We start from the raw sequence: 18,769 nt of genomic DNA on the forward strand, positions 1-18,769 counted from the left end.
AGGGTGCCTGTCAGATAGCATTTACTTTCTAGGGCCTGGTGACAGTGACTGAAAAGGGACTTGGGGACAAACATGATGATGCTCAGTATGTGTGTGTGGTTTGCCTGTTTGCAGTGATTTTTTTAAGCCAAAAGGAAGGCAGTGAAGAGACAAGTGAAGAGCTAGGATTGTTGTTGTCACTTAGAGGAAGTTCCAGAAATGGCCACCAGGTGGCAGCAAATGAACAGGCGTTTCCTAAAACGGTGGCATCTGCAACGGGGTTACTGTAGGGGATCCTGGAAGCAGCACCCCACCCTGTGTTTCCACAGAAAAGCACAGTGATTCCTGGCTTGCAGCAGTTCCTGCGATGGACACCTCGGGGATATGTGTAAAACTGGGGTACTTGGAACATTTGATTTCCAAAGATGAAATATCTCCATTGAACTTTGCAGAAATTAGATCCTTAAACCAGTCTGGATCCCTTCTGCCTTTGGGGTTTGTCCAGACTTTTCCAACACTAAAGTCTGGGTTCATTGTTTAATGCCATAGAGACAATTGTGAGCATTCCAGAGTTCTTAGCTGTCAAAAAGCTATGGTAACCACTTTGGCATTTAGTGTATTTGGGATGGGGTGCACTGTGCCCTGCAACGAGCTGCCAGACAGAAACGCCCTTCCAGGAGGACCTGGTACTGAGAAACCTGTTTAGAAGCACCCACACTTAGAGGCATTTCTGCTCTGCTTCACGGAGAAACAAGCTAAGGCTGAGCCGTCCTTTGACTATTCTGTGCCCGGAAACTTAGGTGCCTTTTGGGGGTGCGCGGGGCTAAGGAGCACCATTTAAACAGCTCCTAGGGGCGCAGCTGTTGACCTGGGGTGGATTTCTCTCTGCTTTTAGCTCCTCTGGTTGGGAGAGAGGAGTCCAGATCCCAGTCCCCATTCCGCTTCCCGGTGCTGCTGGGTGGGAGTATTCGTTCCCAGAGCAGGGCACCCCATTGTTTGATCTGTGTAAGCCTCTTTCAAAGAGATAACCAGAGGGGTCTCTACCCAGAGGCAGCCTACAAGTTCCCTGACAGAGTCTGGCACCTTCTCCTCTTACCGGGCGTGGGTTAGTCCCCTTCATTGTTAATTTTCTTTGGCTTTTGGGGCCTCACCCAGAGATGCTGAGGGGTATTCCTGGCCCTGTGCTCAGGAGTCCCCATCAAAGGCCCCTGCTACTCAGAAGCCAACCCTACCGTTATTCAGGGGGTTGGTTTTTATAGTGCTGGGCTGGTGCTAGTTCTTGTAGTTGTGTGGTGGTGGCAGGGCCAGACCATGCAGAGCAGGGGATCAGACCTGGGGCTCCCACATAAATAGTTTTCCTCAGTTGGCCAGGGTGGGGTTGATTGGGGAGTTCAGTCTCCCAAGCCTAAACACACACCCTCACTCTTCCTTTGCTTTGGGGTCACACTGTACCTTCTTTTGTAACCACAATTCTGTGGTTTTGGCTTAGCAGCCAGTCTGTGAAACTTACGGTGGGGGGTGGAGGGCACCGAATTGGTGCTCAGAAGTCTGGGGGCTCCACCGGTCACTCATGGCCAATTAGGCTATCAGTTCGGTGCAATGGCCTGAGGATATGATACTGCAGGACCACACCTGATGATGCTCGGGTTCCAAACCCAGTGAGCTGCATGCACCTGAGCCTCTGTATTATCTCCCAGTCCCTTGAAGCATTTTGGGAAAGTGGTCTCTTAAAGGTGGTCCAATTCCTACACATTCGGTATTGTACCCGTGAGACCGAATGCCACTTCTCCTAATTCTGCTGCCTGAGGTTCAGGTGGCTCTCTTGAGGTGCAGGCTACCAGTGATAAATATGAAGAATATCTGTACTTTACAGCAGACCACGGAGAGAAATGATTCGAAGGCAAAAATGAATGACAAGCAGCTTCCTGCAGTTGTTCCTGTAGTCGGCTCGAAGCCTTGGCTCTTTCCCGCTGACTTCCGTCTTACTTCCAGAGCTGATGGGAAAAGTGCAAGTGCAAGCCCCCCACTCCCCCACGTGAGGCATGAGCTCTAACCATTGCACTATGTGCTCGGCCCCATTCCTCTGAAATAAAGGTCTGGATGTGAGTGTGAGCAGAGCTCCCCCAGGGTTGTTTTTGTTGTGGGGGGACACCACTGCACTCAGTGCGCATGAACCAGACCTGGGGGCTGCACGTGGCTTCAATCCTTGGAGTTACCTTCCCAGCCCCACATTTATATTCTGACAATATTTTTTTTTAATTGAGAATTCAAAAAACCATTCTAGTCATAAAGGTTATTTTATTTCTACTTCGGTTGAAAGAGAGAAAGAAAAAGAAAATCAAGAGGACTCAGAATGCCTAGTCTATGCCTAGGGTTTCTCTGGGGGGGTTGGGGAGGTCAAAAAATGGTAATTTACAGAGAAGAGAGTCAACCTCTTACATGAGAATTCCACACTTGCAATGAATTTATTAGGAGTCATCCCAGAGTATTCAGACAATAGTTTGTCTGGTTACCTGCTACTTATAAAGCCCTCAGAGCATAACCGTATAGCCTGGTGATCACTGCCTTTTGTTTGATGGCTGGGGAGTAGGTATAGTGACAAGGTACAAAAAATAATCAGCATGCAGCCCTTTATTTAGTTTTGCAAAGTCTCTGCTTATAGTTCTGTATATTACATGACTGTGTTATACAAATACATTTATTTACAAAAACACTCTAGCTGTGCAAACTTGTTTTTTTTTTTTAAAAATGTATGGATAGTCCCATCTTTGCCCATCCCAAGATATATTTTTTAAAGCATGCATAAAAATTAACTTTGGTGTGGGAAAACTACTCTATGTGCGGTCACATACAGTATATTTTTTTGGTCTATTTATATATTTACAAAAGGTTACCAGTTTACAGAAGTGTACATTTTAAAATCCACAATGCAATAGTGTAGGTTATCTGGTCTCAGAAATCAAAGGAAAGGGTTAGATACTGTAATGAAAACAACCAGAGACTCCTAATATGACAGAATTGGAAAAAAAAAGGCAAAGAAATCTAAATTGCTTGGGCTGGCAAATTATACATAATTTTTTATGGCAGTGCAATAAGTTCGATAAATTGCCTTCTACATAGGCCTCTGTGGTGGCATGGTAGAAGTTCATTGGCTTTTTTTTAGTCTAGCATACTACGTTCAAATGTACAATGCTATAGTATCAAAATGTTTTGGCAAAGAAGATATTGAAAGAAACCATGAAGTTCTGACAAAAATAGAAATCTGTAATAAAGCTAAATAACACGAAAATAAAAAGAAATATTATAGTATCTGTTTTACAATTCGTATAGTCGCACTTGCGTATTTCTCTGTTCTTAGTCTCCGTAATGAAAAATAGTTTTATACAAAAACATACTCAAGTTCTGGACTCGTACACGTTTCACATGCTCAGTACATTTTCTCTTGCACGCGCTTCTCTTCCGCCACGCTTCATGCTTACTTCATTGTACAGAAATCGAATCTAGCTAGACAGCGCACGCGATGTCATTACAACGGCAATAAAGTAAAACAAACAAAAAAAAAAACCAAAAAACCAACCCACAAGCTTTACTGAGATCTATTCATTCAATACTCAGCACATCTTAGCGTGGAGCCGCAAACAGTACACAAATAGGTTACATTTTCTTGTGAACACAGTTGCTGAAGACTTAAAAAACAAAACACAGTAAAAAACATAAAACCAAGAAACAGCCCCCCTCCTCCCCAAACGGAACTTCCGGCGAAGCCTAACGGGGGCGGCTCTAGGCGGTCTCCTTGGCTGTGGGCGGGGCCTTGCCGGGACTTCCGGCTGGTGCCTAGGGGCGGCTCTAGGCGGTCTCCTTGGCCGTGGGCGGGGCCTTGCCGGGACTTCCGGCTGGTGCCTAGGGGCGGCTCTAGGCGGTCTCTTTGGCCGTGGGCGGGGCCTTGCCGGGACTTCCGGCTGGTGCCTAGGGGCGGCTCTAGGCGGTCTCCTTGGCCGTGGGCGGGGCCTTGCCGGAACTTCCGTTGTGCGCCTTGTAGCTGGTGAGGCCCGGGGGCGGCGGCCTGACGCTCTTGGTCCCGCTCGGGGCCGTGGGGGAGGCGGGGGAGGGCGGGGAGGCGGAAGCGGAGGGGGGCGCGGCGCGGCCGTTTTGCGTCTGCAGTGAGAAGGACGGGTGGTGGCCTTTACCTGCGTGAGGGGGGCTCTGAAACTTCAAGGAGCCATTAGAGACGGAGGGGATGAGGGAGGCGGAGGGCGCCGGCCGTCCTGCGGGGGGGCTGAGAGGGTTAGAAGCAACGGCGGGTTTAGTAGCAGGCGCGGGAGGGGGGTTAGCGTTGTCACCACCGGGAGGGGCCAGGGAACTGCTTTTCCCCGAGCTGGGAGAAAGGGCTGGAATCTTAGAGGCGGGTAAGGAGGGGAAAGTAGGCTTACAATCCCCACCAGCTTTCTTAGCACTTCCATTCGCCTGCGAACAGAGATGGCGGGAGACAGTTCGTCAGAGAGCTGCAGACACCATCCATTTCCACAGGCTCTGGCAACAACCGCCCTTCCAAGAACCATCCAGCACACAGAAACCACACAGAACCAGTTCCGAGTCTGAGCTAGACGTTCAGGTGAGCAGCAGGCCTGGAGCTGGTCGAAACCCGCCCCCCCACACACACACACCCGAACCCCCCTCACTTCCCGCCCCACACCGAGTCCAGTCAGCTGAGGAGGCACAGAACAGAAAAGAACCAGGAGGAACAGGCACATCATCCCACTTCCGCTTCCGGGTCGGCCATGCGTCTGGGCCACTAGGGGCGGGGCATCATGATGCAGGTTAACGGGCCTCTAAGGCGCGGGGGCTCAACATCTATGTTAGTTTGCTTGGGCGACTCTCGGGGTAGTGCTGGGCTGGCTGTCTCTGTTTCTCGAGCTATTCTGATGCACCACTACGTTTACCCGAGAAAAGACGCCCGGTCTGGCACCATGGGTTAACCGTTGAAATTTGGAGTCACAAAGTAAAAAGATGTTTTATTGCCAGCATGCAAGAGCGGGGGTGAAAAGTTCAACAAAAGTTTTTTAGATTTTCTTCATGCCCCCTCCCTCCCCCGGATCCAGGATGTCTATGGAAACCGTATCTTACAAAGAAAACACAGTATTTGGTATAAATTAAGTCAGTGGCTTGCTTCTTAACGGCAAGAGTGTCCATCCAAAATCGGGTTTAAGGTAAAACTACCTGACGGTATTGGCGTGGATCCTGCAGTTTGGACGGCTTGCCAGGCTTGTCCAGGCTTCCGGGTCTGCTCTTGGCGCTCATGGGGATCGGCATCCTGCTGGTTTGTGGGGTGGCACCGGAGCCCTGTGGGAAGAGCATGGGGAGAGATGGAGAGGCAGGTATTAGCGGTGGTCTTGAGGTGGACCCTATGTGCGGAGAGAAGCTCAGCGTGAGAAGCCACAGGCCGACATGCAGGACAGACCTTGAGCTGGACATCAGGAGACACCATGGGGTTAATTCAAAGAATCAAACAGAACAAGAACTGCCCCCCGCTACTGATTGGACCGATTTTAATGTATCAGAGCAATCTTGTCAACAGCCAGTGGCTGACCCAGCATCCTGGCCTTGGCCCCACACCAGTCAGCACCAGAAGTAATCACGGCAGAGTCGATTAGCTGTTAGACACCTGGGAGTTGTTCGGGAGATGAGGGAGGAAGTGTGAGAAAGGGATCATGGGGAACAGACCAAAAAATAAAAAACAACGCGAGCCACCTTAAAGGAAGCGAGTAATCACAAGGCCCTGGGGGAATGGTGATTATGGCAGACTGAGGAAAGCAGCTGTGGGTCTTTTCACTCTCCACCTGGTTAAGATACCTTACGTGAAGCTGATGGTATGGACGAGGGGGACGAGGGGGCAGAGGGAGCATCGAGCGCTAGCATGGGGCAGGGAGCCATTTCCCCTACTCCAGGGGAGGCGCTGGCCACTGAATCTTTGCTGGCAGGACAGGAGGACTCAACTAGGGCTTTGGGACTCATTTCACTGATGGTATTTTCCAGTTGTTTGATGGTCTGCTCCAGGCTATCCAGCGTACGGTACGTGTTCTTTCGGATTTCATCTGTTCTGGAAACCGGGGCCACGCTCTCGGGCCCGGGTGGCTCGAGTCTCCTTGGCATGTGTTTTGGGCTGTCTTCCGGCTGAGAGCGAGTAATTTCAAAGCGCTTGGCTTCTTTGTGCTGCTTCAAGGTCCCATCCTCTTCTTCCTCTTCGTAGACCACCACCTGCAACGTCTTCTTCCCCGTCTTGGTTCCGGTGCGGATGGCTTGCGTGAGAGCGGCCAGCTGCTTCTTGGGGAATTTGAACTTGAACTTCTTCTTGGGGCTTTCGAACTGGTCTTCGGGACCATCATCCTTGCTTTCTGAACCCGGAGACTCGCCTGCGCTGAACTTGCGAGACTGGGTTTGATTCCTTTCCTGACCTCTGGGCTCGCTGGAAGGGGAGCTGGGGGCTGATGGGCTCCTGGTCTGCTGTCCAGAGCTCAGGCTGCTGGATGTGACTGTCCTCCCAGCGCAGGGTGAACTGCTGTTCTGAACAACGTCTCCGTTTTCCTCCTCCTCTTCCTCTTCTATCTTCTCCTCTGTCATCATTCTCTCCAGTTCCTCATCACATTCTTCGAATATGGTGGAGAGTCTCTTGTATGCAGACCGGATGTCCATGGGCTCGTCAAAGATGATGATCACGGGTTTCTTGTCCAGGCACACGACGGGCTCCTCGCTTTCTATCCCTCCCTGGGGGGAAGTCGTTGCCTTCTTGGCATCAATGTTCACGGTCTGCACATCTTCTCCCTTTCTGCTCACTATATCCTGTACCTCCCCGCTGGACAGGACCTGGACAGCAGTTTTGGTGATCATAAAGGCGATGTTGTCAGGGCTTGCATTTTCCTCCATGGGTGAACCTGCTGTGGATTCTCCCTCCTCAACAGGGGCTATGGGTGCTGTCCTCACCACTTTGGGTCTTAGCACAACATGGCCCAGCTCGGCCTTGAGAGCCTCTGAATCCTGAGCACCGACCTCGGGAATACTGAATTCGGTGGATCTTTGGTGAACGGGAAGGAGACCCCAATCCGTATGTTCCTCTCCTTGTTGACTCCTTTCCTTTGTCTTCCCGTAATTCAGCTTCTGATGCTCAGGGTCGGCAGCAGGGGACTGCAGCTCAGAGGCTTTTGACCCTTGGTTCGTTTCTTCTAATGAACTCCCCCCAGAGTTGACCTTGAAGCCAGTCTTCTGGGAAGAGTTTCTATTGTCTCCGAGCATGGGATCAGGCAATGCATGTTCCTTCATCAGGCTGTCGCTTCTGTATTCTGCTATCCTTGGTGCATCAGGGAGACTGTTCTCTCCTCTTCTTTCCCACTCAGGATGAGCACTGGGTAGGAGAGTTCCCGGGAGAACCTGAGAATGACAGTGGAGGAGGGAAAGCACACACGAGTCAGATACAGGCCTGCAGAGGAAGACAAGGCATCTATCTCAGATCCCCGGAAACACAGATCTGGCCAACTCACCTTTCTGGATTCCATTCCAGAGCCATGTTCATATTCAACATCAGATTTCCGTACATCTTCATGGAAAAATTCCAAGTTCTGGTAGGATATGTAGGACATGTTACTCCAACACCACTACAACCCCCAAAGTGGACTAGCACTAAAGTGTTCCTGTAATCATACTTCCAGACCATGCGAGCCAAGCACATGTGCTACACAACAGTCCAAAGCCTACAGCTCTGTTTACCTGGGGTTGCTTTGTTCTCCAACTTCCAAAAATGCCCTGTGTTTGTACAAGATGAAAATCTCAATTAGAAAAAGAATTCAAGCATTTCGGATTCTGTGTGTGTAGTGCGGGGGAAGCAGCTGAGAGAGTAAAAGGACCAATTCTGCATCCATCCGTCCTCTTTCCAACTTTGGATTGGGAACTTAGCGCACTCAAACTGGAAGGGATGTATGGCATTGAGAAAGGACAGTGTATCAGCAGGCAGGAGGTTTCTGCGTCTAATCCAGAACTGCCACTCAAATGGGTGACTTTAAGGGAAGTCATTTCACTTCTTTGGACCTCAGTTTTCTTGCTTATAAACTGAGAAACTAGACCAGAAGCCTTTTTACATCTCTTCCAGCTGTTTCTTTTAGTCCTGTCCTTGTTTCCTTTATGGAAATTGTCCTCTAAGGATATCTGCAGGGATTGAGTGCAGTTATTTTGAAATGAAAAAATATATATGTGAACACACATTTATATACACATATATATGTAAATAAATTTTTCCTGACCCCATGACAGACTGAAAATGCACTTTCCATTTGTAATTGTTCTTGCCAAGGAAAGTCTCAAATTGACCTTCAAGCTAATATGATCTTCAAGTTTGTTATAAGCTTCCAACTAAGTCCATTTTAAATTCACAGTGATAACACAGCCAGAAGCGCATCAGAGTGTTTACAAGGCAAGCTATCTGGGCTAACATGGTGACTGTTATCACACCATTTGGCTTTTCTTCTCTACATTCTTGGAGGCAGAACAAAGATGCATTTTCGAGGCTCTGTTGGTGAGGAGAGGCCTTCCCATGGAAACATAGCCTTTGCTGGCATGGGTACTGCACTGGCCCTAATGTCCTGCTGGGCCACACTAGCTATGCCTCACCAACACTGCTGCCATTCCTTCTAGCTGCAGAACACTCAAGTGGAAGAGGTGATCACCATGGAATGACACAATCTCCAGAAGGCTGATGTAGAAACAGTGACAACCTAACACAGCATGATCAGCCAGGCCCAGCTAAAGTCAAACCATGCAATATTCCCAGCTTCTGTCCAACATGTAACGAATGTTCGTACACATTCAAAGAATTACACATTAACAACCAAGTCAGCATGAATTACATGGAAATATCACACAAGACGCAAGCCATTTGAGCCCTCAAACCCTCCCATATAACTTCCCTTGATACCTCCCCTAAGAATACCCCCCAAGCCCACTGCCCTATGAGGACAAGAATTCAGCTACTGAGGTTAGGTGACATGTTATCTTTGAGGGTATTTTAATTTTAGCGGATTAAACACATATCAAAGCTTTTAAAGGAAAAATAAATGAGGTTCCACTAAAGATGATAGTTTGTCTCTCTTGCTAGGACTGGAGTAAGAACTGACACATCAGAGTTGACTGGCATGATATCTAAAGAGATATCTACCCGCTAATATTCTGCAGGCCCTGTCTATTGGTGTTTGAGGCCAGCACATGCAGGAATCATCAGGGTCTTTGCCATACCCACGGTCACACTTTTCAAATGGGGTTTTGTTTTGTGGCCACACCAGGCGGTGCTCAGGGCTTACTCCTGGCTCGGCATTCAGGAACCACTCCGGGCAGTGCTCAGAGGACCATATGGAATCCCATGGATTGAACCTGGGTGGGCCATGTACAAGGCAAGCACCCTACCTGCTGTACTACTGCTCTGGCTCTACACAATTCAAATATTACCCTGTGTAACATTGACTGTTCAAGTGTTATAAAATGGATGGGATGGCAGGATCTCTAATGGAAATTCACTATAAAAAAAGATGCCAGTCTTAGGTTTCACTTGACTTAGTTGACATTTTTCTTGTGAGGCTGGAAAAACTGCTTTAATAAGCAAGTTCATAACTTTACCTAGGGTAACTAGGTCCTAACCATCATGTAATTTCACAAGGTCAAGATAGCCTTCATCAAGACTGCTTCAAAGGAATCCATCCTCATCCATATCTGTTCATAGGCCCTGAGATTTGAATTGTTCCAACAGTTGGCAAAGCACCCATGGCATGACCATGGATAATAAGCCTAAATTGGGGACCCAGTGATAAGAAGAAGGAATGAAAGTACTAGATTTATGCTTCATCGTATGAGGACAAACATTTTAAGAAAACATTTGACTTGAGAAGTTAATTAGATCAGGAAAATGTCAGTAAACTCCATCTCCCCACTTAAACAATTAAACCAAATCTACATGTAGGGTTTAATTGACTTGTTTGGTTATCAATACAGACCAGTCTATTATCTGAGTCCCCATTTTGAGAGAAATAAGACTGAAGAGACAGGAATTTCTTACCATACGGCAAGAAATCTCATGTGACTTTCTAGTCAATGGCAAAATTCCTTGAGTCAGCGATGAATTTCAGAGAGGTCTTTGCAGTTGCCAGTGCCAGGGTCTTTGGAGGAAGACACTGTTCTGATTATGCCTCAGCACTCAGGATGTGCATGGCAGGAGCTGGTATTAATAAGGTCATCCCAGGAAATTCCACAGGAAAAGCAATGTATTATCAATCCCATGGGTTCCTCTCAAATCCAAGAGGAGTTTTTCTTCATGGGATTTATCACTGTCACTTTCGTCCTCTCCCCTGGTACAAAGAGAGATCTGGTCACATTGTAATTGGATTCATGAATCAATTCCATGGCAGATCCTGAGTTCCCCTGACTGAGTCATGGATAGAGGTCCCAGATGAAACAGTGACTGGGTTATGTGGCCAGAGGTTTATTTGACTGCATTTAAGAGAAGCTAGAGACTTGGAGTTCTGGAATGCCAGTTTCTGGTTAAAAAACATATTATGCTTGATTTGATTATAATAAGCTTCTCGTTCTGAAGTTTTGACACAGGTTTTTATTCAAATAAGATGGCTCTCTATCCACACCTCAAAGAATCTCTAGATCAAATTATGAAGTTCTTCCCCTGACAGCTAACACTGATTCAGAGTCTGGAAGCCAGTGAATATACTCAGTACTAAAAACAAGACTGAACTGCCTCTAGAAGCTTGCTTTTGAGTATACAACTGCCGTGCACCTTTAGAGTAGCTAGAACGACTTGGTTTCCCATGTTTCCTATAGATTTTCTAGAAACTGTTTTGTTTTTTGAGGGGAACACATCCAGCAGTTCTCAGAGCTTACTCCTGGCTTGCACATGGGTTGTCTGTTTGCAAGACATTACCTGTAGTATTATCATTCTGGCCCCTGATCTATTAAAACTCCTGCAAGATATTTGCTCATTATATTTCCTTCCTTCCTTCCTTCCTTCCTTCCTTCCTTCCTTCCTTCCTTCCTTCCTTCCTTCCTTCCTTCCTTCCTTCCTTCCTTCCTTCCTCCCTCCCTCCCTCCCTCCCTCCCTCCCTCCCTCCCTCCCTCCCTCCCTCCCTCCCTTCCTTCCTTCCTTCCTTCCTCCCTCCCTCCCCCCCCTCCCTCCCGCCCTGCCCTGCCCTGCCCTGCCCTGCCCTGCCCTGCCCTGCCCTGCCCTTTCTTTAGAAAATGGGGTAGGGGATCTGGTGGGCCATTCCTGGGGTGTTTGGTGATCTTCACTGCTAGGGATCAAACTCGGGCTCCCACATACAAAATGAGTTCCAGCCCTTGGGGTCATCCCCCCTCACTGCCAGTATATATTTGGGAAGAGGCTTCCCAAATCCTGAATATGCTGTTGTGCATAGGGACCCAGTTTCCACTGGAAACCCAAATCAGATATCTCTGAGCAAACCTAAAACTGTTCTCCATTAGTTTAAAAAAAAAGAGAGAGAGAGGGAACAAAGAGAGGACAGAGAGGGCAGCGTGACAGTGGGTTAGTGTGAAAGCCAGGAAAGAAGGAACGTCCAAGCGCGTGGCAGGCAGTGGCCACGTTACCTTCTTCTCCTTGGATGGGGCTGGCGCCCCCGGCCTAGGGTCTTTAAGGTGGCTGTCAGCCCGGGACTGTTCCGCATGACTATGTGAATTTACATCCACCAGGGGACACTTCTGGAAGGCCTACGGAATTAGAATACTGAGGTTAACAGGGCTTCAAGTGGAACAAGAAGGGAGGAACAACAGGGACCGTGGAGATAGAGAGACGCAAGCAGCGCCATCCAGGGAAGGAAGAGGGTACGGCCACCTCCGACCAAAACTGTTCCTTGTCCACCTGGTTGATTGGGGGCTGAGTTGGGGTGGGGGTGGGTAATCCCAAAAGGTGAAATGCACAAAGCCCTAGATGGCCCCTCAGCCCCTCCGGGTGGGCCTGCATTGCATGGATCGGGGCCTCTCCCTTTGACCTTTTAAAACAAACATTATGCAAGTTAAGTCATGAGTAGGAAACTTGATGCTTTCTGTTTTCTTCATTTTTGATTTTTTTTTGTTTGGGGGCCACACTCAGCAATGCTCAGGGCTTGCTCCTGACTGCACTCACGGATCACTCCTGGCAGGCTTGGGGGACCATATGAGGTTCCAGGGAGGGGACTGAACCTAGGTTGGCCATGTACAAGGTCAGTGCTGTGCTCCCTGTACTATGGCGCCAACTCCTGTTCATTTTAAACCATCTTTATTGAAATTACGGGGGGGGGGGGTGTTGGGGAGGGTCGCAAGACACTGTAAACCTCGACACCACAAAATAAAAGTATCCTTACTGATTGATCTTGGGCACAGGCACATGTGCTCATGGGGTTTGGAGGTTTAGGACAAGGCAGCACACTTGATTACCCATGTGATTCCACGTGGCCAGCAGATGCCTGAGCCCCAGAAATATGCTCTGAAAACTAGTGATCCTAGTTCTCTGAGCCCAAGCCTGACTCCTGGCAGAGTGTGGAGGCCAGTTCTCAGCACCGGAGCTGAAAGCAGGAGAGACCGATTATCCAAATCCCTTAATTGAAATCAGTGATTTTCAGTCAGCTGTGTGTCACCCAGGTAAAAAATGCTGTTTCTCAGAGAATAACTGTCAGAATCGCCAGGCTGCAGGCTTTTCGTTTTATTTCTTTACTTTTTAGGTCCTACCTGGTGATGCTTAAGGGTTACTCCTGGCTCTGCACTCAGGAATTGCTCCTGCTAGTGCTTGGGGGACCAAATGGAATCCCGGGGATCAAACTCAGGTCAGCCTGCATGCAAGACATGTAATTTACCAGCTGTGCGCTCTCTCTCTCTCTTTCTCTCTCTTCACTGTGGGCTTTTTTTTTTTTTTTTTTGCTTTTTGGGTCAGACCCAGCGATGCACAGGTTACTCCTGGCTCATGCACTCAGGATTTACTCCTGATGGTGCTCGGGGGACCATATGGGATGCTGGGAATCGAACCTGGGTCGGCTGTGTGCAAGGCAAACACCCTACCCGCTGTGCTATCACTCCAGCCCCCTCACTGTGGGCTTTTTAAAAAACACTCTCCAAGTAATTCTCATGTGCAACAAGGATTAAAGACCACTTTTTTAGACATCTCAAGTAATTACTTTATTTTCTTAATATCAAATGCTGTCATTTGTAAAGAACCTGGCAGGCAGGAAAAATAACTCCTGTCCTTGCCCTGTGAATGTGCCCTGTTCCTGCCCCATCAGCTCCTGCCATGAGGCCCCTGAAAAGCCCCAGTGCTCTCAGCTTGAGATGCCCAGCGCTCCCCATCTTACTCTAATAGGGCTGAGTTAGGCACCTTGTAGTGTCCATTAAGACTCCAGAGCACACAGGAAGTTGTTCCACACAGCTGCTGTGTATGTGTGTGTGTGTAAGGGGAAGGTATCTAACCCAAGTGCTTGGTGAGGCAGAGCCTGGCCACGCGCCAACAGTTGATTTTCTGTGCAGCAAGTGTGTGTGGTGGTGTGGGGTGTCCCCTAGCCAGTGGGCTCACAGGGTTAGTTAAAACTTCATTCCCCTGCCCTGCTGACCACAAGAAAACAAGAAGCCAGGTACTCTGCCCTTGACTTTCAGTCAAAGAAAGCATCAAAGCAGTTCAGACTGCAATGGAGAGAGGTAGTTTCGAACAGCGGGGCTCTAAGTGGCCAGAACAAAGACATTGCTTTTCTGAGAGAGCCAGTGAAGACCATGCTCAAGTCTAAGCATTAATATTTTTACAATGAACATTATGAGTGACCGACTTTCATAGATTTAACGTTAGAGTTATCTGATGTTCTGTCACCCACTTGAGCACAACTGAGCTGTATCAAGACACATTGTTAGTAGGGTGTGGAGAGAGGTGACATTAGATGGTTCCCGTCCCATCTACGTGTCAGGAGGAGTACTCTCTCCAACAACAAACAGCCTTGACACGCTATGATCTTAGCCAAAGGGGCCTTTGGGAAAAGGTCATGCTAACACTGAATGAGAACCTACTGGAAGCCATAAAGTCTTCAAACACAAGAGCCACCTCAAGGGCTTTAATCAGACCTTAAAAAGAAAAGATGGTGGCACGATTTCCTTTTTTTCCTTTGGCTCACACCCAGCAATGCTCAGGGGTTACTCCTGGCTCTGCACTCAGGAATTACTCCTGGCAGTGCTTAGCGGACAATATAGGATACTGGGGATCGAACTCAGGTTGGCCACATGCAAGGCAAATGCCCTACCCACTGTATGACTCCAGCCCCCAGTGGCATGATTTCTAATGCCCACTTTGGTTGGTTTTGAAATAGAGCAGAAATGATTAAGATTCAAAGAAAGGCAAGCAAATCCAGCCACGTCCGAACTAGGAAAGCTTGGAACTGATTTTCTGCATCCACCTGGGATGTGTTCTCAAACAATCCTCCTTCAGACACGTCCTACTGGCATCCTGAGAGCTCAGTCCAGCACCATCTTGGACAACCGGAGACCAAGGCCAGAAGATGCACAGTTCATGGCGAGGGTCCCTGGTGCTCCTGCCAGCTCTAACTAATGCCTGTGCGAGAGATGCAGCCATGGAGCCCAGAGCAGGAAGCAGGGAGCCACACTCAGCCACAAACCTGCAGTTCTGCCATGATTTTGTCTCCCTCTTCATCTTCTTCATCCTCCTTTGAGGAAACAGGTGGTGGCGGTGGGGTCCAGTTTGATGCAGGCTCCTCCGTCGGGCATTTTGTGGCTCTAGCCTGTGGGCTTGCTCCAGCCTCTTCACTGCTCACCTGTGGAAGATTCAAACCCAATAAACAGACTTAGCATCTCCAGATCCCATCAAAAAAGAGGTTCAGTTCTCATGCCTGCCAGAATGGCTTCCATTTGGATTTCAGTTCTAAGAATTTTAAGAAATAACATTAGTTTGTCCTTTCTCCCCCTGCAGGGAGAGAGGTTTACTGCATAACTCCCAGCATAGTGCTCCTGAGGCACATCCAATTCCGTCAGGCACTCCCAATCCTCCGTGTTTATCTTTTACCTCTCCTTCGTGCTCTTTGCCTCCTATCTGTTAATTACTTATACACCTAAATCAGACTCTGACTTGTAAAGTCAAATTCTTCTGAGGGCTCTAGAGTTTGTATATGTAAGTGATATATTGTTCTTCATTGATTGATTTCATTTCATTAATTTGCTCGAGTGGGCACCAGTAATGTCTCCATTGTGAGACTTGTTGTTACTGTTTTTGGCGTATTGAATACGCCATGGGTAGCTTGACAGGCTCTGCCGTGTGGGCGGGATACGCTCAGTAGCTTGCTGGGCTCGGATAAGGATGAAGGAATCGAACCCGGTAGGCTGCATGCAAGGCAAACGCCCTACCTGCTGTGCTATCGCTCTAGTCCATATGTTCTTCTCTTTCCTTTATGTCCTTTGCATAGTTTATTTTATTTATTTGCTTTTTTTTTTTTTTTTTGGTCACACCTGGCGATGCACAGGGGTTACTCCTGGCTCTGCACTCAGGAATTACCCCTGGCCATGCTCAGGGGACCATATGGGATGCTGGGATTTGAACACGGGTCGGCCGCGTGCAAGGCAAACGCCCTACCTACTGTGCTATCTCTCCAGCCCCTGCATAGTTTATTTTAGAACAATGTCCTTTTTGTATAGACACAGGAAGACAGTTAATGCTATGCTTTTGTAACATGGGAGTAAACTGACTTCAAATATTTTCTCATGGGCATCTGTCATATTTACTTGACTAAAGCCTCAGTTGTCTTTAATTCCTAACACCCCAAAAGAAGGGTCCCAGTAAGGAACTTGGATGGAACCAGGACAAGCCGTAAGCTGTCCTGGCATCTAACAGGGACAGGCTAAGTGCCATAAAAAAGTACAAGTTAAGAGCACAGTGATGGGACAAACTGTCATGACCCAAAAAGAAGTAACTGAATAAGGGCCCTGCTGGGGTTAGAAAGGACTAACCAGGCCTGAAGACTATAGTCTGGGATATACAGCAAGATGTCCCTAGGAAGAGTCACCCTTTAAGCTTAATATATCTCTGTGTCTATACAAAATGACTAAAAATATTATTAAGAAGTAAATTTAAGATGACTGTTTAAATGGATACTAAGAAAAGGGGAAAGCAATACATCCTTAGATGAAATTCCGCCCTTGGGCAGATCTCCAAGCAGGAATTTAAAGTGCTGAACACTTAGATTTTGTCCTTGAGTATCTCCTAGACAAACTTCCCCTGAAGGAAGGGCTTTACATCTGTTTGTTGTTATGATAATGTTCTACCACACCTATGTGTAATCGCTACCCCCAAATCTTCATGATTTCTCTGTAATGCTGTGAGATTGAATTTAATTGAATAAATTGAATAAATGGCCACTGATCACCAACCAGCCTGGTAGCCCCCATTCCTTTGTTCATCCATCTCTGTCGACAGCCTGTGGAGACAGTGACTCCGTCCCTAATATACCCAGGGGACCCTTGGGTCACCATGGGTGGGTCAGTGACCACCCATCACCCAGGAACTGGGACAGCTTCCAAGCACATCCCGCCAAGGAGAAAGGCTCAAAGGTCCTTTTACATTCAGTTTAAATTTCTGTTTGTATCAGTTGTCAGTTTGGTAAGCGGAGAAAGAATTTTAAGGCTCTTGTAATCCCTCCAGATTCAGTGCCTTTTAGCCAGGCAAATTATATTGCCATGAAAATTGTATCCACAACTGAATGGAAAAGATAAAATGTGCCAAGTCCACTGGAAGCCCGAGCTCACCCAACATCTTCCTGCGGAGTGGCACAATGGTTCTTGGCTCATCTGTTACCTCGATCAGAAAGTCTGTCTTTGGCTTCCCTTCCCACCACCATTCCCAGTCGTCTGACATCTCACAGAGGAAGGGACTTGCACTAGCATTTCACTAACCCAACAACAGTGGCTGGTGTTTTCTCATCCTGGTGACTGCCTTAGTCTACTCTCTACCACCCCGTGATTACACCAGAAGAGATGCCTTGCCCAGGGGACCGGACAACACCTGCAGCCCAGCTTACTAGAACATCCCACCACACCTTAGTGCTGATCACTTCTTTCCTGCTGGTGTAGACCACGTCGCCGGACCTCGTGGTGGTGAGCCCCGTTCCGGGCAGGTAGCTCCGTCTTGGGGGTGGGGGTGGAGGGGGTGGCGATTTACCCCCTGACTTGTCCAAATCCTGTTCTGAATTTGGAGAATCTTCTGAAAAACATGGCACCATTGCACACAGTTACCCCTCTTGAGTTAACATCTAGGAAGTTCATGCCTGCCTAACCCACTCCATCACCTCAATGTTCCTTTCTTTCAGAGGAAAGGCCCTGCAGCAGGCCATGAGGCCTAATAACAACCCTCAGGATGGAATGAACTCCCAGGAAGAACCTCCCCACCACATGAGCCTCTCTGCCTCTGTTTTCTCATCTGTTCAATGGATGTTGTATTAATAGTTTCTCCTCTGGGAGGCGGCAAAGACTGAGGAGGAAATGGAGCAAAGGCATTTCGAGCCATGACTGGCTTCCCAACATGCTTAAGAAATCGGTAGTTGCTATTATTAAAATGTTGTTGCTATGCCAAGAATAAATTAAAAAGTTGATTATTCCTTGAAGAGATGAAAGATCTGAGCCTAGTGGCAAATGCATGGTCCCCAGAGGGACTGTAAAGCATCTTCTGCCTCTTGGGGAGCTGGTGTTAACAGGAGGGACTTGAGTAGGGCAGACTGCAGTAAGATTTGTCCTAGGAAAGCCTGGCCAGAGGGAAACAGGGGAAGCACAGAAAACAAAGCCAGGAGAAGTGGTTTTGGTGTCCTGGTTACATTTGGGTAAGGTTTCCTGCTAATGAAAGGAGGCAGTAATTCAAAGATGAGACGAGGGCCATATGGGGTACCAGGAATTGAACCCGTGTCAGCTGCATGGCAGTCAAACGCCCTGTCCTCTGTCCTATCACTCCAGGTCCAAGATAATCTTGTTTCGATTATTTATTGACAGTGGTGAACATTGAAGGTGTTAGATGAGAAAAGCAGTAGCAGGGAGGGGCTGGAGCGATAGAACAGCGGGTAGGGCGTTTGCCTTGGATGCAGCCGACCTGGGTTTGATTCCCAGCATCCCATATGGTCCCCTGAGCACCGCCAGGAGTAATTCCTGAGTGTAGAGCCAGGAATAACCCCTGTGCATCGCCAGGTGTGACCCAAAAAGAAAAAAAAAAGAAGGGAGGGAGGGAGGGAGGGAGGGAAGAGTAATTCCTGAGTGTAGAGCCAGGAGTAACCCCTGAGCATCGCCGGGTGTGACCCCCCCAAAAAAAAAGAAAAAAAAAAAGAAAAAATCAGTAGCAGGTGAGTGGAAGGAGCATGTCGGAGTGTCGGACCCCTGTGTCCCTGTGAAGTGCTCCAGGGAGCACAGCGCTGCCTCACCCAGGCCCTTGCCTCTCTGGTCAGACAGGAGTGGACTGAGAATTGTGACTGTGTGAAGTTTGAGACCAGCTCTGGGGATACACACTGGGGAGGACATATCACTAAATGACGCCCACTTTCATGATCGACAGGCAAATCAAGATGAGGAATTCTTTGCCAATTCGTTCTGGCTGCTAGACACGGCCTTGCTGACTTGAGACACGGAGCTGCACACAAAATCACATCTCTGTGCATCCTTTTAAGAGTAGAATTAAGCATAAAGCTTGTAACTGGAGATCTAGTAGGTCGAGTTCTTTGAAAGTCATTTCATAGTGTTGTCG

The 18,769-nt window shown here is 48.1% G+C and overlaps 1 protein-coding gene and 1 long non-coding RNA gene across 12 annotated transcripts in view; one reads left to right on the plus strand and one right to left on the minus strand.

Annotated features, from left to right (window-relative positions):
- Window positions 1–2,419: 2,419 nt before the first annotated feature.
- The window catches only part of KIAA1217 (KIAA1217 ortholog), a 735,067-nt gene continuing 718,717 nt past the window's right edge, over window positions 2,420–18,769 (minus strand). For 6 of the 11 annotated variants that reach the window (XM_055117899.1, XM_004605356.2, XM_055117897.1 and 3 more), the window contains 7 exons: window positions 17,085–17,248; window positions 14,658–14,813; window positions 11,623–11,742; window positions 7,512–7,589; window positions 5,830–7,401; window positions 5,197–5,319; window positions 2,420–4,443 (listed from right to left, as the gene is read on the minus strand). In XM_055117899.1, the coding sequence (XP_054973874.1) occupies window positions 3,958–4,443; window positions 5,197–5,319; window positions 5,830–7,401; window positions 7,512–7,589; window positions 11,623–11,742; window positions 14,658–14,813; window positions 17,085–17,248 (2,699 nt within the window). In that variant the 3' untranslated portion in view covers window positions 2,420–3,957. Of the gene's footprint in view, window positions 4,444–4,971; window positions 5,320–5,829; window positions 7,402–7,511; window positions 7,590–11,622; window positions 11,743–14,657; window positions 14,814–17,084; window positions 17,249–18,769 lie in introns of those variants that run through there. The other 5 variants (XM_012932016.2, XM_055117904.1, XM_055117898.1 and 2 more) reach the window with 4 other exon arrangements.
- On the plus strand, window positions 4,302–14,651 carry LOC129398805 (uncharacterized). The gene is made up of 3 exons (XR_008626682.1): window positions 4,302–4,591; window positions 11,725–11,856; window positions 12,732–14,651. It is a non-coding gene; the product is annotated as an uncharacterized LOC129398805 (long non-coding RNA).

Source organism: Sorex araneus, chromosome 9 (genome assembly GCF_027595985.1).
Source record: "Sorex araneus isolate mSorAra2 chromosome 9, mSorAra2.pri, whole genome shotgun sequence".
NCBI lineage: Eukaryota > Metazoa > Chordata > Mammalia > Eulipotyphla > Soricidae > Sorex > Sorex araneus.